Below are 27,865 nucleotides of genomic sequence, written 5' to 3' on the forward strand. Positions count from 1 at the left end.
AGAGGGAGACAAATACAATACCATGTATTCAGCCATTATAGAAACTAGAGTGGGCTGGATTCAGATGGAAAACTTCCAGTTGAACCAGTCTGAGGTATTGTATTGAACACAATGGAAATGCTTTTCAGCCATTTCAATCAGTTGATAAAAGATTTCCCTACTGCATAAAAACTGTGGACAGAAATTCCACAGTAGGATGACCTAGCAAGAGGCTGAGATGTCTACAAAGAATGGGCCATTTGCGTGGCTGGGAAAGTCAGGGCATCTTTCCATTAGCTGTTGTGGAAGTTTGACCTAGGAGGAAGAAGAGTATCTACAGGGAGAACAAGATTTATTGTAGATAGAGAATTTTTTATATAGTGGGGGGAAAGATTTGGGAGGTGGCCTTGTGTAAGAAATAGCTACAGTGAGATAGGTAAGGTAGTATCTGCAGAACAGGGTGATGCTAGTGGGTGTGTAGATAACAGATTTCCTGCAGAACAGCAATCTTGTTACAACAGCAATAGAGACAGTTTACATGTATCTGCATGGAAATAGCTAGCGACAATGAAAGAGAAGAGAATGGATATCCACTGCAGGAGAACACCAGCTAGCCAGGCAGGGCAGCAAGAGGTAACCAAGAGTAGCTGAGAGCAGCTGCAAAAATGTTATAGCAAATCTGGCTGGAAATATTGCACCTCCTCAAAACCGGGGAGGACTTTATACAGGTACTGTTGGGAGATAGGGGTACGATATTTACAGTACCATTGCACAACATGAAGGCTGGATCCTGGGATCCTGTCATCACCTGGTATTGGGCCTTCATGGGTGAGGCTTTGAGATAAATGAATTAGAGGGGGCTTCAAGTATGCACAGAATATAAAGCAATTTCACAACCGTTAAGGTCAGAACTCTGATTTCTCCTATATAAGAAACGTGAAAGGAGTTCAAAAAAATGATGACCCAGAAACTTGGAAGAACTTCTTGTCTGGCTGAATTTTTTTGGTAGGCATACTAGTGTGTTTACAGTATTTCCAAATGCCATGTGAGTTATGCCATCAAAGAAATAATACAAACTGGAAGTGTGTGTTAAACATGGGGAAAAAGGCTGATGGAAATAGCTTCACATTCCTTTTTATTTATTAATGCCACAGACGAACTGGTTTTCTCATGAGAAAGGTGCTCATGAATTTTCATTCAAAATAATAAATTGATGTCCACATTTTAAGAAATATGTTTAGGGTTCAAGGGATTAGACATGCAACTCTGCATATCTGATACCCTGTTTACCAAGATAAAATATACTTCTTAATGTCATTTTAGTTATTATGTAGATAATGGTTTTAGCTTATTAACCACAAACCTGTATTAGGGAAGCTGTATTTACCTGCCCTTTAACTAATATTATAGCATTCTTGTTGGCAATGTTTGGGTATCTCTAATGGAAGAATTTTTTTTAATTTTTTTTTTTGCGATGAACAGATGACCTGATTTATTCTTGTTTTAGCAATTGGTGGATTTGGATAATCAACCAAAATTTGATCTTTTCTGTAGTTCTTGCATCTGTAGCACACATCAGTATTTCAGAAGTTATACTTTCCCTGATTCTGCCTGTGGCAATATGAAAAAAAGATCTTCTAAGCCCAGTAAAAATAGATTCTGAATAAAAAAGAAATATTCAATATACCACAGAAATACTGACAGGTACATTTTAATCTTAACCTGTCACTGATCCTACAATTGCTGGATTTTCTGAATATCTTTTTAGCAGCTTAGTAACTTACATCCTCTTCCAAATAGTAATTTAATAGTAATCAGTAGACCCATCAATTTACATGTAAGGCATTCATTTTAAGAACAATGCTCCCCCCCCCCCCTCCCCCCCGAGCTATTTTAGAACTATTAAAAATATCTCAATCAAATTTTAACAAAATATTTATGATGCTTTTAGGCTGACTTCACTATCTTCAGGCTCAGGCAAATAACTGCCATAGACAGTTTGCTTAAAAATGCTCCCAGATTACTTTATTTTACAGCAGAAAACCAAATAAGAGAATAGGCACAGTATGTAAACTAGGGAGGGGGAAAAAGTCCCCATTACCTCTTGCATCCTTTCCTGGTCTTTTTCTAGTGAATCCTGTCTCTCTCACTCTTCATTTTGTGTTGAGTTGCTGTTTAGAACCTCAGCTAGAAATCATAGTGTTCAACTGTTTCCCAATTCTTATCTGAGTTTTGTAAAGGTCAGGGACAAATGCTTTGGTGTGTCTTCAGAGGATTAGTTCATTGTATTACACCAATATATGGACCAGTTTGGACTGTAACTAAGATGTGTTTCTATAGATGCAAAGCAGGTGTTTGGATCCAGCACATCTTCTGCCTATTACAGCAAAATCCCAGTCCACTTCCTGGTGCAATTTCTAAAGACAACCCGCCCCATTCTGGCAGGAGCAGGTCATGAACGTTGGATGTAGGCTTTGTTTCTCATCATCTTCGTATCTTAATTTAGATTTTTCACTGGTACTGACTGTCCAAGTCCAAGTGAATCTGTACCGATTTATATGAGATGAAATTTCGCCTCTTTATCATAAAACATATGTTTTAATAACTGCCTGTCAGTTTTATGACTTTGGAGAGTATTTGGATAAGATGGAAGGGAAAAAATGGAGCTGTAGATACTGAAGATACAGAATGGTTATACTGCTTTCTGAGGAAGGGATAAAGATTCAGTATCACTGCAAATATACTATTCAAAATGGAGTTTAGTTTTATTTTACTTGCAAAATGATATCTGAGTCAAATACCTCCTGAAACAGGAGAAAAGCCCTGAACTCCAAATGAAACTATTATATTTCAACAATAGTAACTCGCCCTTTTATGCTGGCTCTTCTTTATAATAGCATCATTGCTTACCTTCTCAGGGCAGCAAGCAATTTTAAGTAAGTACACCTCATAAATTATTGAGTAAAAGTATACTAAGTACAGTGGATTAAACTAGAGAGTTACTTCAGAGGCTGGAATCAACACTTGTGCATTATACAAGACTTCCTTTGTTGTTGACTCATTGAAAATAATACCACAGAAGGCAAATGCTTTCTTCTCTCTTGCTTGCTTTCTTGCAGAAAGAGAGTTCTGCTTGTCACAACTTTATCTATAAGCTTTCAAAATCGCCATGCATATGGTTCTCTAGTTAATAACTGAAACTGTGATAGCCTTAATAACATTAAAAACATGATTGGTTTATTGTTTCTCTTGTTGAAATACTGCTGATTTATTTAATGGGGTTGCTAAAAAAGATGTTAATAATTGGAGAAATGAGCTTTAGTGGAACATACATTATTGTTTTGATCAATATGTGGGTTTTTTGATACTACTGACAAGGCTTTTGTTAGTTCCAGTTTTGCAAGTTTGCAGATCCCTTTTCAAGGGGTATCTTTTGACGAATGTGCAGTTTTTTAGCATGTACCTTCTGTCTTGTATCACAGCGTTTTAGAAGAATCTATGCTTTACTTATTCACTAGGCTTTCAATAGAGAATCACATTAATCCTTTTAAGCTCCTTATTCTAATGATTTATTTTGTTGAAAACCGTAGTGATCCTCCTTTGAATTTTAATGATTGCTGGCTATTCAAGGATTCATTGTTTTGACTTCCTGTCCTTACCTTTGTTTCTTACATGTCTGTAGGGAACACCTGTCTAATACTGTATCTGGCCTTAGTTCTCACTGGCTTACCATATTCACTCAAGCCTATCTTAAGGCGTTAAGTTGAAATGCTAGCTACTCATCCATGAAAATAAATGTAGGATATTTACAGAGATAGGCAGATAGACAGCAGAGGGATGGCTGAATGGATTGAGTCATTTTTGGATGAAAATAATATTTTCCTAAGAATTATTTCAAGGTGATTGTTGCAAAGTTTCCTCAATATACAGTCAGCACTTTAAAAACCATTACACAACATGTATGGGGGATTTCTGTTTCAAAATTTTTGAAGCAAAGGCAGTATGCCGACAGTTGTTAGGGTTTGGCATCAGCCACTGAATTTAGGTCATGGCACTGGCTTAAATTGGATTTCAGTTTTCATTTTCACCCACTCTGTATAAATACAGAATGTCTCTTTAGAAATATAACTAGGAACATCATGAGTTTTCAAGAATATATTATTCTAATACAAGATTTTAACAACTACACAGTATTTATGCATAATACATTTTGTTCCTTATCTACAGACTTCTGGACTTTGATTCAGAATACCAGGAGCTCTGGGATTGGCTGATTGACATGGAATCCATCGTGATGGACAGCCATGACCTGATGATGTCAGAGGAGCAGCAGCAGCATCTTTACAAGGTTAGCGCTACCGTTACTGCCTTTACCTAGCTATAGAAGATCTGATTAGCTTGACAAGTCTTTCTCTCACAGGATATCGCTGCGTTCATTGTATGTATCATGGTGTCTATTAGAATTCCCTTCCCTGTCCCCAACCTCATTTCCATCCCCTGTGCGCTGACAGGCTGCACCGACATCATAATTGCAAGAAAGTTCCCTTTATCACATTCTATTTGGTGTAATTCTATAGAAGGACAAAGATTTGTCTTCAAGATGAATAGAAATAAATGAAACCGCATTAATAAATAGACTGAAACAAAATGAAGGAAAAAAATGAAATGGTAGCATTTAACAAAATGTGTTTTGATTGGAGCTTTCAGCTGGATTTTATCCACCTTTCAGACCTCATCTGGGAAGAAAGAAATTTGCCTTGATTTTGGTTTGCTGCTGCCAGGATACGGGACTCTTCCAATTTAATTTTTATTAGTTATACATAAAGCAGACATTGTCATGTTAAGTCATCACACTTGCTTGTGATTTCAGCAAAATGATTTTGAACTTGCATATTGATTATAGGGTCTTCATCTAACATACACACACACACACACACACACAGAGTTTCTCTTATTTGTCATAGCAGCCTTAGCCCAGAAGCTTTATCACTTCTTTTAGATAGACACTACTTTTAAGAAGTTCCCCAAAATGTGTGATTTGATCCTAAAATTGATTCAGGCTTCACTGTGTGTCTGAGAAGCTGTAGTCTACGGGTCTGAGGTGTGGGGGTGGGGGGAAGAAAGGAGGGGCTTTCGACAGAAATATCAGGCTGCAGTAAATCTTCCTCATTTAGGCAATTTTTATTGGAGTAATTCTGACAGTTGTCATCCTTGAATTGCTTTGAGCATATGGCATATTTCAAAGAGCAGATTGTGAATCATAAAAAATAAAATTAATAACTAACCACAGAATCAGCAACAGTATAATGACAAGAAACAACTACCCTCTAGCTTTTTTTTATTTCTTATCAAATAAATGGTACATTCAAGGTCAAATAGAAGTTGTTTTCTTTCTTCTATGATTGCATGATTTGATAATTTCTATATAAATAAATAAAATATAATTTATTTTTCCTTGCTTTGGCATCCTAATTTCTTGATAGTCTTCTTGCATTTTAGTCTTTCTAATTTTAGTCCTTTTATTTAAAATACCAGTGAGAAAGGGTTGTCACCTGAGTTAAAATATGTTTATAAATGGAAATACGGTTCAGATCCAAACAGTTTTAGCCTGCAAGTGAGTTTAATTCAGTAGTCTCCATTTCTTGCTTTGACAACCATTTCTTATTTTTGCTAATGTCTTTCTCCTAACTTTCTAAATACTTAATCAGAATTAGCCCTACATTAACAGTCCTGGCCTTGGCCAGGCTCAGAAATAAACAATGTCAGAAATAGGTAAAAAGTTTCTTGCAAATCTAAAATAAGGTGTTTTGGTAGTGCCTGTTCACATAAGACCAGCTTGCACTATGCCTGTTATAACCACTACTCTAAGTTGTATACTAAAAAAATCAATAAACATAAATTTTAAGGAAAGAATCCATCCATCAATATGAAAAGGAACAAAGCTTAAGCAGCCATTCTAAGTATTTTAGGTGTTATTTAGAGTACTTCCCTTTCTGATATCCAAATGTAGCCATTAAGAATAATTATAGATGGTCAGGCTGGAATAACAATGCATGGCGAGAAGAATAAATGAGGGCAATAATTTAAGAATTAGTTTGCAGTACAGTATGGTGGCAAAATGAGGAATATTGAATATTCAAAATGGGAAATAACAGTTTCTTAATATTATGAAATTCTGTACTATGATAGCATGACACTTCCAAAAGCAAAATGCTTCTGCCAGAGAGAGAGTAGCTGAGTCTCCAGTCTTGCAGCACTGACAAACCAGTACTGCTGCCAAAACACAGGGAGGGTCATCTGCTAATTATCAGAGCCCCTATCTCAAAAGTACCTATTTGGTCACTGCAAAACCACTTGAAGAAGGGTAGAAACAGACTGCCTGCCCTCCCGCGGTGAGTACTCTCCGCAGATACATTTCTAGTGAAAACAGCAAGGCAATTGTTAAGGACTGAAAGCAAGACTTAGCTAGAAATGTGGAGTTTGCTAAAGAGATGACTAAGGAGTGTCCGTAAAGCAGCAGGAGTAGTTGCAGGTAATGTAAAAAGCTTGAGTGCATAACATCCAAATCTATTAGCCTTTCAAAAAAAAACCCACAACAACCACACAACAAAAACCCCACCTCCAGAAGAACTGTTGAAAGCTCCAAAGCCCCATAATTTCCGACATTTAAAAGAAGACAAAAGAAAACATTGGCAAATGTAATTCAGGAAATAATTCTGCACTTGCTAAGGAGAAATCAGATAAATCACTAGGTCTTTATCATCCTTAATTTCAGAGACTCGTGTAACAATGAATCAAGCCCTGAAAACCAGTATGAATAGTTGTATAAAACTAGCTTAGTAAACCTCTTTTCTAATCAATAGTGACACCCTTTTTATTTGGAGCCCGTTATACAGTCATGAATGGTCTAGTGCTCACAGCTAAGGGGCAGGAGCACTGCTTGCACTTCACAGGGAACACAGCCATTCTGGTCTGTAGGGAGGGAAATCCGTAAAAAGAAATTTGAGCAGCTATTACTATCAGAATTCCTCAATGAGGTGGGGTGTTATGAAAACACAGGTCTTGCTTTAGTTGTTCCTTACCGGTTACAGCTTCCAATGCGAACCTGCTAATTGCACACTCTGCATTTTGTTGGGTTCTCCTAAACCCACAGTTCCCTCTTCTCAGTTATCGAGCTGACAAGTAATTGCACCTCTGAGCCAGCTCAGCAAGCCGCCTCTGCCAGGGAACCTGCTGTGGTATCACTATTACCAACAGTAATCATTGCCCCTAAGGAGTCTATGAATGGGAAGGAGCAATGATAAAACAGGTAAATCAGAAGGGGAAAGCATACATTAAAGCAGCCTAACATAATATATAAATGCTAAAATTGCATACAGGAAAATAAAATGTATTTTCATGGTTAGACTGTTTTCCTAGCACTCTGTTTTCAGATTTAATATAGATTTAAGTCAACTCTCAGCTTAACTTTGTTTTGTAATATTCCAGGAGCTTCACAGTTTTTTTTTTAATTAGGATCCTTATTATCTCTCTTTAACTAGTTTTTATTTTGCCCTTAATTTAATAGGAGCAGCACAGCCTTATTTTTTTTTTAACTCTGAGTATGTATGTATGATTTTATCTGGGTTTCCTAGATTTCAGTGCAAAGATTTAGAGAAAGAGAAAACCATTCTTCCTCGCTATGTTCCCCCCCAGCCCTAAATAATGTCAGCTTTACAGTCTTAAGCTAGCTAATGATTTTGAAAATCAACTAGTGTTTGATAAAATGGCAGTCACGGAATGAATTGCTGACAGTTTATTTGTCCTCTAACACTTTATCTATTAACCAAGAAAAAATTAAAAGGAGCATTTCCATGTTTTTGGAGTCTCACTTCTTTGTACTGCTGTAATGGCTCTGTTTAATGCCAAATGTATCATGTTTATTTCATTTTAATCTACTGCATGTGAGCCTGATCTCATAAGCTCTAAGTACACAGAACTTGCATTGACTTCAGCTGTATTCATATGCCATTACTGGAGGATCAAACCCAAAGAATTTAAACTCTGCTAATTAGCCCTTTAGTGGGAACTTGAGTAATTCTGTACCTTGAATGTTCAAAAATGAAGCAAATCAGTATTTACTGGAACTGTGGAGATTAGAAATGAGTATACCAGGCAGAAAAGTTAATGATAATTCTTTCAATTTTCCTCAGAAGATTAATTGCAAAACTTAATTGTGTTAGATTAAAACCCCATTTAAATAAGTACAGTATGATTGTTAAAAATGTTAGTATGTTCGGAATAAAATTAACTAAACATTTTAAAATGGCAAATAAAAGAAATTACATTTTTCTGTCTGATTACAAGTAATGTATGGCGTATTTAATAGAAACTGCATAAGCCGTAAGTCTCGCACTAGTAAGTCTTCGGCAACGATGGTCATGATAGATGGGAAAAGACCTTCACGTAGTAACGCAAAGATTTTGAAAACATGTAGTTGACACGGCTTTTGATCAGGTTAACTGCCAAACTACTTCATCAAAGGGAAGCGGTTCGCTGTATTAAATAACATGAAAACGCACATCAAAAGCTGAGGATACCTTTCAAAAAAAAGTTGAGGGGAAAAAAAATTCTCCCAGCAGTTTTTAGTCTCCCTGCTGGAAGCTAGCGCTGCTCGGAAGGTGCAGTTCGTTTCCTCCTCTGGGTGTGCTGCTGCTCCATTGTGCCTTTCTCCCTGGCTCACTGTGCTGTGGCCCTGAGTGGCTCAAACAAACCGTGGTGAAAGTTTCCCTCATTTGCATCACTTCTAGACAGCCCTGTCGTACTCTTTGCTGACAGGAAATCACTGTCTTTGTCACCTTTTTTCAGTGATCTCCTTTTGGCAGAGATTGGCCATGTGACCAGGATTAATCACAACAACAGTTCTGGCTCAGAACTCAATGACATGTTTTCCTCAGCACTTCAATAATGGTGTAGAGGAGTCAGTAGGAAATGACTACATTAATTTCAGAGTGAAAAGATAATTAACACTTAAGGACTAGTGCTATAACCTATGGAGCTATTATTCAAATTAAAACTGATTTATTGCAAACTTGTGAAAAAACTCCAAACCTGTCCTTTAATGCAACTGTTAAAATAATCTTGCCAGCATCCCCGAGTTTAAAAAGAAGCTCAAACAATATTTAAGGCGGTAGTATAAATACATAAAAAACTTCAACATTTGAAACTGGAGGCTGAAGTATGTAAAGTGCTTACTTAGATGATATGAATAGGATACTGGCAAACAAAAGCAGCAGTGTGCTCCTAGAATGCTGTGCTTCAAGGAGTTTCCTTGGCAACAGAAATGCAGTTCCAAAAGTAGACAGAACTTTCCTCAGAAAACATACTATTAATAACAACCTTCCGGAACAACTTGGAACAATTTGACTACTTGGCAATAATAATGCCAAGTGTTCTGCAAATTAATCTAACACATAACAGTAATATGTTTCTCTTGCCCATAATTCTCCTGAGCTGGGGGACCGAGTTCTCTGCTGTTAGAGGATACAAATGTGCAAAGCGGTTCCAAATGCTGCGCAAACAGAGAGGGCTCAAATAGCAGCAGCCTATAAGGATCAATTAATGTGCTTCATATCATTTTAACTTGTAAAACAGATTAGTTTAATTGGATTACTTTGTTCCGTTTAAAAGGAGTTCTGCATACCTACTGAAGCCACATTGTAGTTCAGTCTTTATTTCAAGCAGATTTTCCATATAAAGAAAACTTATTAAAAGATTAACAGCCTGTAGAGTGATATATTTGGACAATATGCTTAGGGGATTGGTTATAAACTAGAAAACGTGAAGATTTTTGCTCCCTACCCTGCATATTCTGCACAGCCCGGGTTGCCTTCTGTCTGTCTGGTAATCTGTCAGTGCCTGCACGGAGCTGCTGAAACAGTCCGTGGGAGAAGACGATGATCGTCGCTTTGGAGGAAGCTCTCAGCACACTGCAGGATTGAGCCCCTTGTAGGTAGTAACTACAAATCTGCTATGCATGCAGTATTTTTAGAATGTCATCATTTCTCTATGAGCCAAGAGAATAAACTAATTTCAGATTTGCCTTGCCAATAGGAGTCATTAGAATTCCACTAAGGGCCGTAAGTTTACCAGACAGGAAAGGTAGGCTTTGCTGCTACCTCGACTTTTCCTGAATTCTTAGATCTAAAGGTTAAAAGTAATCAATATCTCATTGTGCAGCCTGATAATAAGTAATAACCATGATGTTAAAATCTAAATGATTGCAGATAGCACTTGGGTGTGTTGACCCATTTGGAAGGGCTTTTTAATTGCAATCAGAATAGTCATTATAGTTTGCTAATAAACTTTCGAGCTACCTTGCAAAAATCACCACCTTTTTGAAATATGATTTTAATGCTATTAGCAAATTATGTCCCAAATTATACCCCAAAGTGAAAGCTTTTATTTTTTCTGACAAAGCATATATAACACTTTAAAATAAAAAGAGGAAGATTATTCTGCTAAATAATATCAATGGAGATACCCATTAACAATAGTCATTCACAGCACTCACTCATGTCTACAGACACGGATTGATGCATGCTTCAATGGAAGTTATTCTTTACCTTTGACGTAGTATATTTGTAACTGTCATGTATAGTAAAATGACTGAGCTAAGTTTTGCACAAAACCTCTGATTTCAGTTACTGTTCTCCATGAATTTCAGTAATTTTCATGTGCTGGGCTGGGACTGGTTTTCCCCAACAGATTAAGAACCTCTATGACTTTCCATATAGTAGGAAAATCAACTGTTTTGTATGAGAGGTCTCAAAAATGCCTGATACCTCAAGCAACAGTAAAAATCTGACTGCTATTAGAACATCAACTAAATGAGTTCAGGACCTGACACGGCAAAGTTTCCTAGTCTCTTATTGCAGGGGGTGATGAAATTCATTAACTTTTTCCACACAAGTATTTTCAGTTTAGTTGCACTGGAGAATAGAGCGAAAACTCCTTTGTGACACATCCCGCAACAACCAGCTTGACCTTCAGTGGTCCATATACTTAACTTTGTAATATGATTAAATTCCTTGCTACTTCTGGAAAATTTTATAGTTTAAAAAGCAGAAAAGAAAATCATTGCTGGAAAAAAAATCTTGCTTAAAGCAGAGAAATGTGAAGTTTTAATGTCTTATATAATTACAACAGGAAAACACTGATTACTATGTCTACAGAATTACGAAATAAGTCTACAAAACAGATAAAGAAAGAATATGAGAAATATTTCTACATTTTCTTGGTTGCTTCCATAATATATTTCAAATGTAAACATGCATTTTTAAAGGCCGTGTTGTAATTTCTATGGAGCAGACTCCCTGTATTTCCACAAGAAGTGGCTTCATGCATTTCACAAGAGTAAGTGGGTTTCTCCCATTTCTTCCCAGCATGACATTGAAGATGAGCTTCATATTGTAGCAAAGCAGTATTTACTGAGCTTGTAGCAAAAGCCAGCACAGCTTTTGGGAGATTAAAGCAGTGTGTCTAGAATGAAAGAGGCATTCGACTTCAAACAAAAGTAAATGTGTACCACATAGCTGTCATCACCATTCCGTACTACAGCTGCAAAACGTGGACAATTTACAGTCATCACGTCAAGCATCTTAGTCAACTCCACATGCTCTGTCTTTGTGCCCTTGCTGGTATAAAATGGCAGGATAAGGTCCCAAGCAGTGAGACCTTAAAGCAGTGTCAAATACTCAGCACTGAAGCAATAGTCTGGCACACTCGGCTATGGTGGTTTGAGGGCATAGGTCCAGCAGTAAGTTACCCAAAGCCATTTTCTGTTCATCAAGCATTTGTAGTTATTAAAAAATGGACATGGCACCTCAATTCACCCCAAACGATGATGAAAATTACAGCCTCCGTTGCTTTCTATATGCTAGGGCTGCCTCGTGTCCAAACAAGACAGAAAGGGCTCAAGATCAGTGTCAGATATACTAAATTATTCACGTTCTCTGAAGTACAAGTGAGAATAACTGAAACACAGCAGCACTCTAGCTTAATCATTGGACCAAGAGTTCCTAAGAAAAATTGTTATACTTGTGCTGTTATATGTGCAGTACGACACCAGGGACAACAATACCAGTGCTGCAATGGTCTTCAATACCCTGAACTGAGTAAAGAGTCCATATGACGCTCCAAAATATGGGCCTGCTCTGATTTACATTGTGCTTAGCACAGCCTTTCCAAATGTCATCCTTTGGTCTAAAGGAGTTTAAGTTATCTACATTTTCCTGTTTCCTAACACATCGGATCACATGCAGACCACATGTAAGCATTGCAGTGTCCTGGGAGCTGCCCACTCTGAGATTAGTATTTGATGTATTATGGCAGATTTTATGAAAGTTCATGTGAATCAGCTGACTAAAAATATCTTATGAAGTGATTTGTGAATTTGCACTCACAATTCAGCCATAAAGTCTCATATACAAAAATGACAAATGAGGGATATCAGTTGTCTATAAAAATGAAATTCAAAGAAGCCAGGACTGGTTTATCTATCACACTGCATCTCAGAACCTTTAGTCTAATATTTCACAGCCTTTGTTCTGGGATGTGAAACCATGTACTACGTTTAAGATCTTATACGATGACTATACAACACAAAAATGGCTCCATCAGCTCAGAGAATAGTGTGTTCTATGCAGTTCTCCAGATATTTTTCTTCCACGCGGTTGTCCAGTACTCGCGAGCCCACATAACCTTACGTCCTGCCCCAAGGAGTCCCACCAGTTTAGCCCCACACCCGATGAACCACTTTCTGTGCAGTGTGTCTGTGCGTGTTTCTGCTTTAAAGCTGCCTTCCACTGGTCTCACCAAATAATACATTGAAGTAAGATAAAATTAGGAGTCTTAATAACATGATAGCAACATAATTTTTGAAGTTGTGTGTGGAAATGTTCTTAGTTTTTTAGCAGCTTGGTGGATTAGGTGGTTCTAGAGGAATGCAGGTAAAAAAAAGCACCAGCAAAAAATGTGCGGGGCAATAGTATTACCCTATTCCTCAAGTTAGTTGCCAGTTTTTAATTCACTTCCCTATTTTTTCACCGCATACTCCAGGAGAAAATATATTTTTTCTAGACTCAAGGGAATTATGTGCTTTATCCATGATGTTTTGCTTCATAAACATAATACAGGAAATACTATTTTCTTTCCCAATTATTCCTCATCAGTATAGCTCATAAATAATTGATAGTATAATGTTTCTTTTTTAAAAATAAACAAAAAACAAATGACCACAGAAAACCTTTCTAGCAGGTTTTCTATATGAAACCTAAATTCACTAAATCTCAGTAAATTTGCAGTGGCAATACCTTCAATGCATATGTATCTAAATTAGAAAAAATAAGTTGCAGTGAAGTATACCAGTTTATAATCTTCTGAGTTCTTATTTGTTATGTATTTTATTTGTATTTTTAACTCTCTATATTGTATTTATATCTTGAGAATATGTAAAATATCAATATAAAATATTTGTATATATTTGTAACCATTTTGCATACTTAAGGTTAGGTGATATTTTTACATTGTGTGTATAAATTTTTAATACATTGTACTAAAAATAGCTACAGTATTTTGCATGAACTTCTCCTTCTTACAAGGTAAAATAAGCAAACACTGTTGTTGAAGTTGTGCTTGCATTAAGTCCAGTGGGGACCTAGGGTAAACTCCAGCCAACTCCAGTGGCCAGTGTGGTCCTTTGGTTCTTCTGAAGTTCTGGTGGGTGGGTGCTGATATTTTAGCATTGCAGAAAACGGTTACTATAGAATTCCAGTGATCATGGCCTGTAAATGTTAAAGATGGCTCTATGGAGAGATGCTCTTGGGGAAGGCAGCAGTTGTAGAATGGCAGGTGCTGTTACAGGTGTGCAGGACATATACCAACGGTGTCACTGTGCAGACCAGCAAGACACTGTCACAGACTGCAGGGAAGGCAATGGAGAGGTGGGAGCTTCCCCAGTAACACACTGGGAGAAAGGGTCATCTGTGAAGACTGATTTAGATTACTAAGGGAGCTAAGTAGACCAGCCTCTATCATGAGGAGACTCCTCTGACGGGTGATTCAGAGCAGAAGCTTAAGCTAAGCACCCTGAAATAGTTTCAGAAGAAACCTTTTCTCTCTTATCTCTTTCTCCACTGATTGTATAAAGAGGTTATGAAGATCAGCCTCACTCAGCGTTACCTCTCACTGACTCTCAGTTATCATGAAAAGAGGGGTTTTTAGTACCATTGTGTCATGTCTATGCAATATTCCAGTTTGAAACCCTGCTGTGATGCATCCAGATTTTGACAGACATTACACTGGAGTTTGATCATGTCTGCTTTACCCATTGATTTTCCTTAGAAATGGGAGATGATAGATACAGAATTGCCGTTACAGTTTTTCAGGTGGTAACTTTCTAAAGATGAACATTAGCCTTTTTGAATGATGTATTGAGACTGATGCATGTTTTTTGCTGGCCTTCATCAAGGAGGACTATGTGTCTGCTTATGCAGCTGGAAGAACAATAATTCCCAATATCTTTTAATTTGTTATCATGTGTGGAGAGAACAAAAAAGTACCATCAGAGGTGAAAAGTGGTTAGTCATGTGATCCCACTTTGTTGTCTCAAAAAGTTCATCTCTACTATTTTGGTTTTTCAGTAAGTGTACGTAATTTATAGTCCGGTTTTATTTTTCTCCAGAAAGTCAATAGTCAAATGGCTCACAGTGTTAGTATGGAAGATTTTTGCCTTTTTTTCCCCCAGGTCCTCGAAAAAGAAAGGTAGAAAAGCTTTCTTTCTGGTAATATTTAGTTTCCTTATTGCTTCAGCTTGGGTCCAAGAAAAATACTGCTCTTAGGACTTCTGCCTGATTTAATCTTCAGTTCTGGTTTTTAGGTATCTCTTTTCTGTTAGCCATCTACTAGAATACAAAAAGTATTTATGCCAGAGGCTGAAACATGTAATAGTTAAAATAAAGAAATAGAAAGAGAGAGAATAAAGCAGGTGATGAAAATCACCCCTTGTTTCACCTTGCCTCTGTACTGAGCTAGGGACCTTTCTGTCCATTCCTCTTTCTAACAGTAATGGTTGAATCCTACAGCCGTTGTGCTGTATGAGCCTTGTAGTCTCTTTGTGCAGTTAATTTACTTGCTAAATAGAAAGTAACATTCACAAGATGCCTACTCAGAATTAGAAGGGGTATGAAGATACATATTTGAGTCAGGTTTAATAAACATACAGGATGATTTTTTTGTAAATATGGCCCAATGGCAGTTCCTCATCAAGTCATGAATACCCATGGTAGATTGGTAGCTAACTGAAGGTGCCCAGAGAGTTAGACACAAGGGAGCAGACCTTATTGCAGATTAAGACTATGGCTCTGGGCTTCCTGGGCCTGCCAAAGTTCAAGAATCAATCAAGGGAGTAAATAAAGAGCCAGTTTAAGACTAAAAGTACTATATTATTCCATCTCATTTTCCCAAATGTAGCATATGAGATCTGAGACAACAGTCTCATTAGAGAGGAAGGAAACATCTGCCATTACCTGGGCAAAACCCCACCTAAAATCATAGGACATAGATAGTGGTGACTCCGAGAACCAGGAGAAAAGGAACTGCAGACAAAAAAGGCTTTGCTTTGAGGCAACAGAAACCGTGTTTTAGTCTTTAAAAAGAATTGATCAGAATGAAACAATTCTAAGTAAATTTAAAGCTATTAAAATGTTTTCTTAACTAATACCAGAAACAGACAATAGGATACGGTGTGGTACCAGGAACCAGCGCACCCCTGTGTAACTGGAGACATAAAACATTTAATTGTACCTCTTCCCCAGGATCACTTGTGAAATACACAGTTCTCATTCACAGGGAAGACGTTCAAGTCAAATATATGCCTCCACAAAGTGGCTGAAGTATCCAGAGACCTGCAAAAACAGAAACAGCAGAACACATACATAGATGTAAGTCAGAAGAACCCATGAAGCAGGGCAGATGCAGACTAACTGAAAATGTAAGCATTTTAGAGCAACATATGTAGTATAACAGGCAACATGAAAAGTAGAAGGAAAAATGTTCTGGAGAAAAAGAGCCAGGCAGACAGATTGAATATTTCAGTTACCTTTGAAATTAAAATATAGTGTCTGAAACCATAGAGAATTTAAGGTTTTAATGAAGAAGGAGATATCTGTAATGTGACTTAGGCAGATCTAAAGATTCTCAGTGTTCTGGCAATGCAGAAGGCTGCCAGGCATTCAATTGCTATATTTGCAACTATGCTATTAGATCAATGACTAATTTGATACCAGCTGGATTGTGGAGCCAGCTGCAGTACAACACTGATAAGGAGCAAAATTAGACTGGAGAGATGCGACCAAGCACTGCAGATGTGCAATGAAATCATTATGAGACCAGTGGATAAATGCAGTCAGTCAACAAGGAACCCCTGAAATGAGAGATGTCATCACATAAAGTTTTACAAGAATTCTATGTGCTCACGGCCACGGGTCTGTACAAACTCTGGTTTGAATTGGAAGGCAGTATTCAAAGCAGTACCTGCAAAAACCAGGAAAGTCCCTGTGATTGCTCCCTAGCATTCTAGCTGAATATAACATATTTGAAGAAGTTGAGCACTTAGATGTTAAATCAAAGTTAGCACAAAACTCCACAAATCACCCTAGGGTCCACCAAACAGAATTCTGTTTAGTAAAGCTGCTGAAAAAGACAATGTGGCAAAGCAGAGACCATGTACCCACAGAAAGTAATGCAAAATGGATAAATGATCTACTAATGGTCAGAAAACCTTAAACTGTTTCCAAAATCATTGAACAAGATGCTGAGAGCTTGGGACAAGTTACAATTTTTTTTTTTTTCAGGGCAACATCGTTCACTGCGATGTCAAAACCTCATTTTGGCATCTGAATGAACAACATAGTCACTGTTTTGCTGCATATTTACTGAGGTATCTGTATTTCTGCTCATCAGCCTGAGCTTCTAGAGGTATTTCAGTATGTACCAGACTAGGCACCCTTCCTCTAGTGTGTAACTGATGTCAATCAAAAAATAGGAAAGAGAAATGTCAAAGAAGAGGCAATCCATAACCAGCTCCTACATGGAAACCTGGACAGGAGTGTTAATCTCAGTGCAGAAAACTTGACAGAATCTGAGTCACCTGTGGGTGGCATCCCTTGATTTTTTAAGGACTTAGCTGCTGGCCATGAGAAACCAGAGCCCCTCAGGAAAACAGGCAGAACACTTGACAGGACAGTCCAGTCTTTCACAGAGATGAGCAACTGTTTTTACAGATTTTTTGCACACTTGGCAAAAGCCTATGTATTTTTGCTATGGACAACATAGAGTGACTCAGAAAAGAAACAACCCAAAAACAACTTAAAGGACCAAAAGCAAATAAAAGGGGGCAACAGGGACAGGGGGATGACAACACTGACCATGGAGGAAGCAAGATACCAGGATGCAAGTCCTTAAATAGTAAGGCTATTTCAAGGGACCGAGTTTTAGGAAACTTCCCTGATGATATAGAGTTCCTGTATCCGTTCCTCTATCATTTTTTCCCCACACCATGGTAGAAGTAGTGAATGAGTGTAGGGGTAAGTTAGCATGAAGGTAGTGTTCCTTCCAACAGAGATCCCCAGAGAGCCCTGGTTTCTGAAATCAATGAAATTAGGAGTTTTTGCCTTGCCCAGAAGCAGCAGCATATCTTGCTGCCTTCACACGTACAATGCATTTGTCTGCCAGAAGAGGTAATGGACCACGAGTTACCTGATGGGTAACATCTCACCTTTAAGACACCACCTGCAGCCTCCAGCTGCAGACAGACCCACACCCCACCTTGTTTTATCTTAATTCGAGTGCTGGATGTATCTCTACAAATTAATCAACAGTACTGAGTCCTCCCTAAAAGTAGACAGCATAGTCCGGAACTCAGTACAGATGCAAAGCAAAGAGAATATAGTTATTTAAAGACACATATCTTCATTTAGTTCAGCTGTCTGTAAGATACATATCTATATACATGTATTTTGTCTAACAGCACAAATGCTAAGTAAGTGAGCTTTGCTATTCCTGACACATGTCAAAGTTACTCAGAATATTAAAATGTTAAGCAAGAAAATGTGTATTTTATGGAAAATGTTTCTGTTGGGCTCACATTAATTAAAATTCAAGTCTTCCTATTAGAAGCCAGATTAAAAGAGAGGTAGAACATTGCTGGCCAAGTGCAACAGGTGACAACAACCCAAATTGCTTATTGTGGGGGTTAAGTGGAATGTATGTGAGGAGCTTTTTGCATCTTTTCAAAGCCATGTGTCCCACAAGCTATTTCTTGGCTGAACAGCAGGGTATTCTCTCTCTGTGGACTAACCATTTCACAGACAGTGCTCTTCATTGCCATGGTAAACCAGCAAGTAGAAAATCCTGACCTTGGTGCTGAGGCACGCCTGAACGACAGCTAAAATTTTCTGGTTTGTCCCTGCATGTTTAAACAGTGAGAAAATATATTTCCTGCTCTTCACCCAAGTGAATTCATGCCAGCAAATGAATCTTCTACCAATTTCCCCTGTTTCCTTCCCTTCAAGCCAGTCACTAGAAATATACTACTATAATAACTTGCACATCATTTAAAAGCTATTATGCTGATGGGTGCCTATATATGTCCTAAACATCTCTTCACTGTCTGGGTAATCTCCAAACAGGGAAACCTAGAGTGATGGGATATCTGATGGTTTAGGCATTCAGTTTTATTACAATCAGCATAGACCATTTTGATCATGCATATGATTTGTTTGTGAATTTGATGTCTTACAAGAAAAGGCTTTTATATTTATATTTATGGATTTATAAGGCTAAAAATAAAAGAATACCCACCATTTCCAGTCACGTGCATATTGCTTTGCTCTCTGGTGCTTCTAAATTCTTCCCTCCTGAAGCATATAGTCCCTTTTCCAGGTTCTTCAGAGACTGCTGCATCTTTGCATTTTTTTTGTAGCCCTATCTTTTAGCTTGCTGACTTAATCTGCCAGCATCAGAATTTTCTACCCTTACTGCTACAGGCTTTGACACCGCCAGATTCTGATTGAGTGAATCTCAAAACCAGGCGCTCTCCCATGTTATGATCCCCAGTTGTCAGGTCATCCAATAGTTGAGGATCTTTCTGAAGTTTTGACCTCAACTCATCTGTTCAGGCATCTCAGCTACTTGTCAGCAGTCAGCAGTGACCTTACATTTCATATCCACTTCTTTTGTGAGGCTGAATGTACAGCGTCAACAATAGCTTGCACTGATGCCTGTTGTCATTGATTTGTATGGCTATATGAGATTTGGACACAGATCTGTGGGCACAGGAGTCTTCGTTCCTACATCCCTGTAAGTAACAATTCCAACCGACATATTTTTGTGTAGCCTGTGTTCAAGCTTCCCAGGGAAGCTCCTGGAAAACAGTTATGGATATTTTATTTTTTTTTTTTCATCCAGATTCTCTTCTGGTCTGTCCTATGGAGCTGAGGGGTATAGTGTGATAGACTTACCTGTTATGGAACTTTATTTTATAAAGTGGTCTGGAAAACCCTAGGAACTTAGCTAGGGTTTTTTTTTTAACACCAGAAAACATCAATCAACCTTGGTATCCTGCTTCAAGTAGTGACCACTCCTGGAAAACCTGAGATAAGATGAAGAAACAGTCTCTTTCACATATACTTACATTAGTGACAATAAGCTGTAGGTGATGGGTGTTATGCATTTCTTTCATGTTGATCTTTTCTTTGTATGGTCCTCTAATTTTTTTAGATTAAAATGGCTAATTAGCTGGTTTGACCACCAGGTGGCCTACTACACTGTGCTGTGGCGTATGCCCTCACTGTCTGGAGAAAGGTGTACAGTAATTTTTATTAAAAATAATGTTATTGGATGGTGTTATTCTGTGAGTGCAAGTGTGGCATTTGTAATCTTGATCTTTTTTGTTGTACCAATCAAATGTAAATGTAGTCATACTAGTGGGACTTGTTCAGGCCTATGAAAGGTTGCAAAATGCAAAACGTATATAAAGTCCTTAAAGATTTTTTGCATGGTTTAAATATTCACACCCTTTTCTTAAGTGCCTAATGGCTTTACCAAAGTACAGTTAAATTCTGCCTCTGCCATTTCTTCCACACTTTATTAAAGACGCAAAGAATAAAATCAATGCAATGGCAATCCTTCAAACAGCAGTACCAAATGCCAATCACCAATGAGCTGGAAAAATTACCTTTAATAGGGTTAATGTAGTGCTAGTGTAGTCACTTAATGTACAAAAGCTCTATGGCCTGTTCTAAAATATGTATTCATTACTTTAATTTCTTTAAATTTCACTTCTATAGCAACATATTATACCTCTAGCATAATAGCTAACAAAATGACCTAAAAGTGTTGACTCAGATGTGCATTTGTAAAAAGTAACCTAGTACTGTTAGGAACATGTAGTATTCAACAAGGCATACTTTCTTTTTATCCTTAGAATTGTCGCTAATTATAAAATGTTTGTTAAGATAGGAAGTGCAGCCACCTAAACTAAGCAGTGAAACCAGGGGGTCTATGTCATTGAAGTGCAGATACCACTCACAAAGTTTCTGTCACCATAAAAATCAGAGTCACTTACTTTTGCTGATATTCTCAATAGAATGTATTCCTTAAAAAATCTGAAAGACAGAAAAAGCAATGAGATCTTGCTCATTATCCCTCATGCTTTTTCAGTTTTTTCTTACGTTTTTCCATTTTTGTTTGGAATTACTAAATACCCTGCATAGTATAACAAACATCTATTAACAAAGCAGACAACAGCTGAAGTTGAAGACATCAATACACATTAATTTAAGCATATATCTTGTCTTAATGATCACAGGTCTTTCCAATTTGTGTTTGAACAGCCAAGGCAGCTATCATGGCATGCACGGTTACCAGGGCAGGCTTTCCAGAAAGCAGGACCACAATGTCTTGGAAGAATATCAGAAAGACAAAAGTTCATGTCTTCCCTAGTGTTCACTATAGCTGAAGTAGATCCAAAATATCCTGAATTTGCTGCATGTTTCTCCACTGCTGGTTTTGTGTCTTGATATTTCCTGCTGCTGTGGTCCTTTGAAGCACTTCTTTCCTCCTCAGATATATGCATACCTTTTCCAGCTTTGAAGACATGCATTTTCCACCTTTTTTAAGTAGAATTCAGACATTAAAATCGCAGTAACTTACCAGTCTCTAAATCCACTAACATTGCAACTGTTAGATAGATGTGAATGTTGATGTTATAGTTACCAGTTTATCAGTTTGCTTACAGCGCAGAGATTAGTATTTCACCGAGGCAATGTAAGTCAACACAACCTTGTGGGTTTTTTTTCTGAAATAAATTTCTACAGTTTCATTGCAGAGTCTTTACATAACTATTTTCTTTTTTAATTGCTGTAAGACAGGTACTATTAATATACAGGTGTTATGCTGTGTGCTGGTTTCAGGGAAGCTCATTATAAAATGCTAAACACAAAGGGGCAGATTCCCTGGTCTGTCCAGATCACATTCAACCTTCCCATTTCCAGTGAATCTAGAGCAGTTGATGGTGTTCACTAGAAAACACTCTCCTTGTGGGTGGAATTCTCATTGATATCATCCACTTCATCTGCTACTATGTTCTTTTTCTCCTGTTCCCCATCCTCCTTTCCAGCATGAATAGAAGCAGAAAAAAAAAAAAAGTGAAACAGAAGAGCCTAACAAGTAAAAGTCAAAATGTGAGTACAGGCAATAGTGTCCATAATCACAATTTACATCCTGACCCAATATTTTTCATTTATGTCAGGGCCAAGTTATTGAAAATTTGCTTTCTGACAGTTTTAAGAATGTCCAAAGCATGTATATTTGAGTTCACTAGCCTTTGCAAAAATTGTTCAACTTCTCTATGTGTTGGTTCTATAAATTGTAAACTCAGAAACACCAAAGAGAGTTAACCCGAGATCAGTGCAAGTCATCTGGTTTCATGTGTGATTCTTGTAGTAACGTCATGCTTTCAGAGACATTCAAGCTGTTGACAAAGGTGTAAGAAGATAAAACAGCAAGAAGTTAAAATTAAACAAATTCAAACTAGAAACAAGCCATACAATTTCTTACGGTGAAGGAAGCTAGTTGTTAATCACATCACCAAGGAATGCTGTGAGTTTTCCATCATTTGCATCTTTAAATCAGGGCTGGTTGCAACACCAAAAGACTTTCTCCAAGCCAGAAAGTTGAGAGCTTAATATAAGCAGAGAAGATAAGACATTTTGTACAAGTGGTGATGTTAGTTTATGGCAATTTCTTGAATTTCAGATCTGTGAATCAGCCCAAGTTTTGTTAGAGAATATTTTGGCAGAATGCCATTAGAGATGAGAAGAAGCTTTCAGCTTTCATCACGCCAGCGAATAACAGAGTTCACATTCAGCAGCAGCATAAATCCTTGAAAACAGACACCTGAAATCAGGGAAATACAAAGAAACAGAGGAAAAGTTTCTTTTGTTTCTGTCTCACTCATTGTTCAGTAGACAAAATGAGTTCAGTGTCACTGCATTCATGTATGTTTTTTAAAGGTAACTATTAGTGTTAGCTCCTAAATGTCTTGTAGAAATAAAGATTTATTGAGTTTAGAGCTGAGGTATTTTCTATGTTGACTAAAATGTACCGTGAGTGCAATAACTCATTTTTTTTCAGTCTAGTGTGAAACAAACAACAATAACTAGTCACGAGCTCAGACAATATATTCTGCTGGACAGCATGCTGGGGTAGATCTCAGAAGACTTGTGTTCCCACATCAGAGATCCTCCCTGAGACTGGACATGGTGTCCATCTGTATGTCAGTTTCCCATTTTAAATTAAGAATAATATTTCTCCACCTCACGTGACTGTTGAAAGTCTGCAACTGTTTGGAGCATGGGAATGGCAAGCTTGATCCTGCCTGTAAAAGGCTGTGTTAGGCATACCCGTGCTGGTGGCCATTTGGAAAAAGGCTGAGCATATCTCCTAGACACAACAGCTGTTGGAAATACAGAAAGACTGGCTTTCAGCATGTCCTGGATTGCCAGTTTCCAACATTTCTGGACAGAACTAAAGTTCAGAGGAACACCTCACCCCATCACATCACAGTATAACAGAGTGCGTATCTCTGTTCCTGGTGGTTCATGATCACACTTCATGTTCTTCTTGGAAGTTACAAGGGTCTTAAAGAGCAAGCCCAATGCCACATGTGGGTGGCCAGAAGCAGGGATTTAAAATCTTTTTTTTCCCTTTTCCCATTATATGGGTGATAATTCCTCTCATTTTCATTGCTTAGGTTTTGTCTTCTTAAATTACTTAAAATATTAAAATTTTATGGAATTCAGAAAGTCCATTTTTAGAAATGAACTCAGAGTCAAAATTCGAAGACTGAAGAGATTAAAAGAAATCATATGTTATCATGTATGTTAGTTTCTAGAAACAATGACCACATGACCACACTGATATAGTCCTTTAAATATCATTCAGCAAATACAGTGCTGCTGTTAAGTGTTCTAGAATTGAAATACATCTTGGAAGAAGTTTTTCCACCTTTCAAGGTAGCCTGGCTCTTGCTGAAGACGCTGCTTGGGGGTAGCATTATCCTGTTTTGATCACCAGTGATGAAGAGAGAAAACATCTGTGTTTAGTACCCATAGGTCCATCAGACTGTTATCCGTCTCAGATACTCGGAAGGTTGCTGGTTAGTTCTCGCTGCTCAGTCATCTTTATACACTTAGTTTGTTTCAGGCCCTATTGAACTCCTATCGATAAGGCAAAAAATGATCACTGCTGTAGCATTTGCTATCAAAGTTGTTAATACTGTAAAAAAAGAAATATTTTCTTCCATGTTAAAATAATTCAATGACATTTGTGAGGTGCACAACTTTTTGCCAGCTCTCCTAATTTAAAACATTATCTGTATGAGGAAAACATATGTTAGAAATTTTTAATTCAGTGATAGGAAAGGCACTAATGAAATATGCATGTATGAATTTTGTATTGCATAAGTTTCCTCTTTCTTGAAATGTGATTAAAAGCCAAACATCTGGATTATGTTTAAAAAGCTTGAATTTCCAGTTTTCAGAGAGATTCAATCTATTTTGACACTGTACACTTAGCCTTAACATTTTCAGCATGCTGTTAACATTACTTGCTATTGTAAAAAAGTAAGTTCAGGTTTAAACAAAGTTGGACTTCTTGTAATGCTAAAAATGTTTTCTGAAATAGCTGTTTCTGCAGCATTCACAGAGCCATAGTTTAGGCTGTGTCAGCAGTTCCTTTGTAAATTTGCTCTTGAAAGCGGTCTGTAGTTGATCATAAAAATAACTTTTCAACTTGAGAGTATTTTTTCTTTTATTATAAAAGTACTGTGTTTTTCCTAGAATAATATTAAAAATGAAATACTGAGTTTTTAAGAATTTATAAAATTCAGTATAAAATGAGATTAGCCCACTTAACAAATATAATGGTATTGCAATGCAAACTTTCTCCTTTTGTTTCAATAGCATTAATGTGTACTGGAGAAGTGAATAGCTATTGTCTGCTGTGTCTCTGCAAGGGTTCAGGATATGTCTGTCTGGAGATGACAGTCAGTAGCTAACTATATAACTTTCTTCTTAACATGTTTAACAATAGTTTTGATGCAGTATGTTGTCATGGTATTGCTGTAAGAGGAATTATGGTGATTGCCAGTGTTTTAGGGAGTCAGTGGAGATGCTTTAGCACTCCTAGTGGACCTGCTGCATGTGCCAACTTTGACATAACTCAAGGGAAATTATAAGGAACAAATCAAATAGCACATTATAAAAACTATTAGCTTTCACTTAATACAGTACAGAATGTGCATTTAAAATAAAAATGACATATTTCATTATTACTTTGGGGCAAATCGAGAAATCTGCTGTCAACACTCTTTCCGATCAGCACCTAGATGGGCCCTCAAACAGGTGCAAATTCCATCGTGTAGAAAAAAGTTCAAATGTGTTAAAGTTCCTGTTGTTCCCTTAGATACTACAGGTAATGAGAACTCAGATCCACATGCTCTGAGGCGCAGACTGAGCAAGCTAGACGCAGAGTCTCTCTAGTCTTGACTTGAGGTCACCCACCAGCCTGCAAAGGTTGCAGGGCTATCACCACAGGCCAGGGGTGATTTTCTTTTCTCACAGTTGACAAGGTCTAGTAATCTGGGTTACTAAAGCCATTGTGCCAAAGGTGGGTGTACTGTCCTTTGGTGGAGACTTTGAGTTCTGCCTCTGTCGGTCTGAGGAACTCAGATTTCCATTTGGCTCTTTTTGCAGTGGGGAAGCTCTTCTTCCATGAAACAGTATAGCAAATAGGTAAGAAGAAGAGGATCCGTATATTCTACCATCAGTCATATCCCAGTAGGTATTTCTAGAAGAGAGGATAATTTATTTGTTGATTTTCAGTCAAACTTCACTCCCAGAAGGCTATTACTGACCGCCATTAGCATTCTGGCTGAGTAACAACGGAGTAAGGACTTCAGAAGAGCCAGTCTGTGAAAGATAAATGTGCAGGAACATCCATTTCAAAACAGAATGATGCCTGTAACACACAGCCTGACAATAGTCAGTGCATTTGGAATTAAATCTTTGTGTAGAGGAGTTTCAATTTTGTGTTTCATGCATACTGCAAAAGCAGGCACAGCTTAGCAGAAGAGAGGATAACAGGTTATAAATTACTTCCTTTGATTATCTTCTTCAAAAAAATCTCCATGATCTTACATTGTTGTATTTTATTTTGTAAAAATGTAAATGTAAAGATGTAGCTATATGAGATTTCAGAAAATCCAGCCAAGGATGGAGCTGCAACTCCACCTTTTTGTTTCCAGGCCAAACAGTTTCCCTGCCATCAAATACATTTTCTGCTCAGTAATGGGTGAACTACAGTCTACACCAGTATTTTGGAATTTCTCTTACTCTGTTTTTTTTCTCCACAAATATACCTGAGCACTAACGCAAAGATATAGTAAATATTAATTCTTAAAGGGCATTGATTTGTTTTTATTTAATATCAGTTATTGTCCCAGCAACTAAATAAATGTAAATTAAGCTAAATCCACATTTGATATGTTGAGCATGTTTGTTGGTTGCATCTGTATTATTCTGTACCAAAAGCCACACCTCTGGTGCAAGGCGTGAAAAAAACCTCAAAGCTGTAACAGCACCATTGCAAGAAATGCAAAACAAATCTCAGGAATTCCCATGCAGATCAGCCAAAGATCCCAGTAAAACACATACTTTACGAGGTCAATAGATTGTTATAACATGAAGTACACCACCTGACTCCCTGTATTGTGGGACCATGTTCTACCATCGTCTGCCAGGGTTTGTCTTTATTAGTAGGTGGGTGGCAGTTTCTAGATCTGGTGGCATCTCGTGCACCTGATACTTGATTACCCTTGCTATACGAATTCAAACTGCTGTATTTTGGCTATACATTCTTAGAAATTTAATTATATTTAAAATCTGGTTAATAGTGTAGTAAATAACCGGTATTGCTACAAAATTGCATTCTGAAGGTAATGGGATTGAATTTCAACACAAGTTGACACTCAATTAAAATTTCCATATATCTAGTGAATTAGCCAGTTCTTGGCTGCTGTATTAAGGTGGATGTCTTCCTGCTTAACTGAACACTGGGAAAGACGGGCAAAATGCATAATAAAGCCAAATCAAGACTTAGTACACCCACTCAAATTTCTATTGTTTGTATCAAGTAGTAAGCTTGCAGAACAAACTCAGGGATGTGGACTGAAAAAAAAAAAATAAATAGTCAGCATTTAAACAAAAATCCTCTATATTTTAGAGTAATGAAGCTTAAAAAAAAGAGAGGCCCTTAAAACTTCTTACTGAATTACTGCCATCAGCCAGTAGATCCATGGGGCTTGTTCGGCTAAAAGCCACAACAGACTTTGTAATGCAATGATGTAATCTTGGCTTTGTGTCATTTATATTCAACCTAAAAAAACAATTTTCCTGAATAGACAGGCTGACAACAATATTGTTCAGTGTTGGTTTTTATTTGGATTGTTTCCAAATGGTTCATATGCCTCCACAGCAACACCCCATGTCCGCTTAAGTTTTTACTCTGAATTCCGAAGTTTCCCCTTTTTCCTCGCATTTTATTTTGCTTTTAAAGTCCCAGTTATGTTTGTGAAACTAACCAGCTCGGCCACAAAATTAGGATGTATCTTGCAGAGTGCATTCATTTTACTTTTTGCATATTTTTCCCGAGGTCATGTCAAGGTTAGTTTGAATTCCATCCTACATTAAGACTTCTTTCACAGCTATTTAGCTCTGCAGCCTACTCCCCGCTGGGGTCTGCCCCTTGGGCACGTCAAAGCTTCAGACCTGACAAATCACACACAGATGAAGCTGTACAGTTTTTTAAACAGTTTCATCAGTAACGTGTTTTTTTCTTTTTCCTTTCCTTTACACTATACTTTTTTTTCCTTTTTTTTTTTTTTTTTTTCCCCACTCGAGTTTATTCTCTGAATTGCAATATTCTGAAGGCTGATTTCTGTATGGAAAATTCCCTTGCACAGGCGAGTTGTAAAATAGAAATGGCGTTGTACAGTACGTGCCACTCACAGCCTCCCAGAAACTGAAAGCACTGCAGATCCTCTTAATTAGTAACAAGCTATAGCTCCTTGTCTAATAACTGTAATCGTATTGTTAACATCTATTTGCACAGAAGAGCCTAAAACTATAAAGGCTGATAAATATTCAAAATTTATCGTCCATATTGGGAACCCATTAGTTATCCAGGAGAGCTGTTAGTTGTTCACAGGAATAAACTTCTGTCATCC

At 37.5% G+C, this 27,865-nt stretch overlaps 1 protein-coding gene across 2 annotated transcripts in view; it reads left to right on the plus strand.

Annotated features, from left to right (window-relative positions):
- Positions 1-27,865, plus strand: part of AKAP6 (A-kinase anchoring protein 6) — a 287,788-nt gene that overhangs the window by 199,435 nt on the left and 60,488 nt on the right. For both annotated transcript variants that reach the window (XM_040602103.1, XM_040602104.1), the window contains exon 9: positions 4,207-4,327. In XM_040602103.1, coding sequence (XP_040458037.1) covers positions 4,207-4,327 — 121 coding nt within the window. The remainder of the gene's footprint in view (positions 1-4,206; positions 4,328-27,865) is intronic.

This window comes from Falco naumanni, chromosome 7 (genome assembly GCF_017639655.2).
Source record: "Falco naumanni isolate bFalNau1 chromosome 7, bFalNau1.pat, whole genome shotgun sequence".
NCBI lineage: Eukaryota > Metazoa > Chordata > Aves > Falconiformes > Falconidae > Falco > Falco naumanni.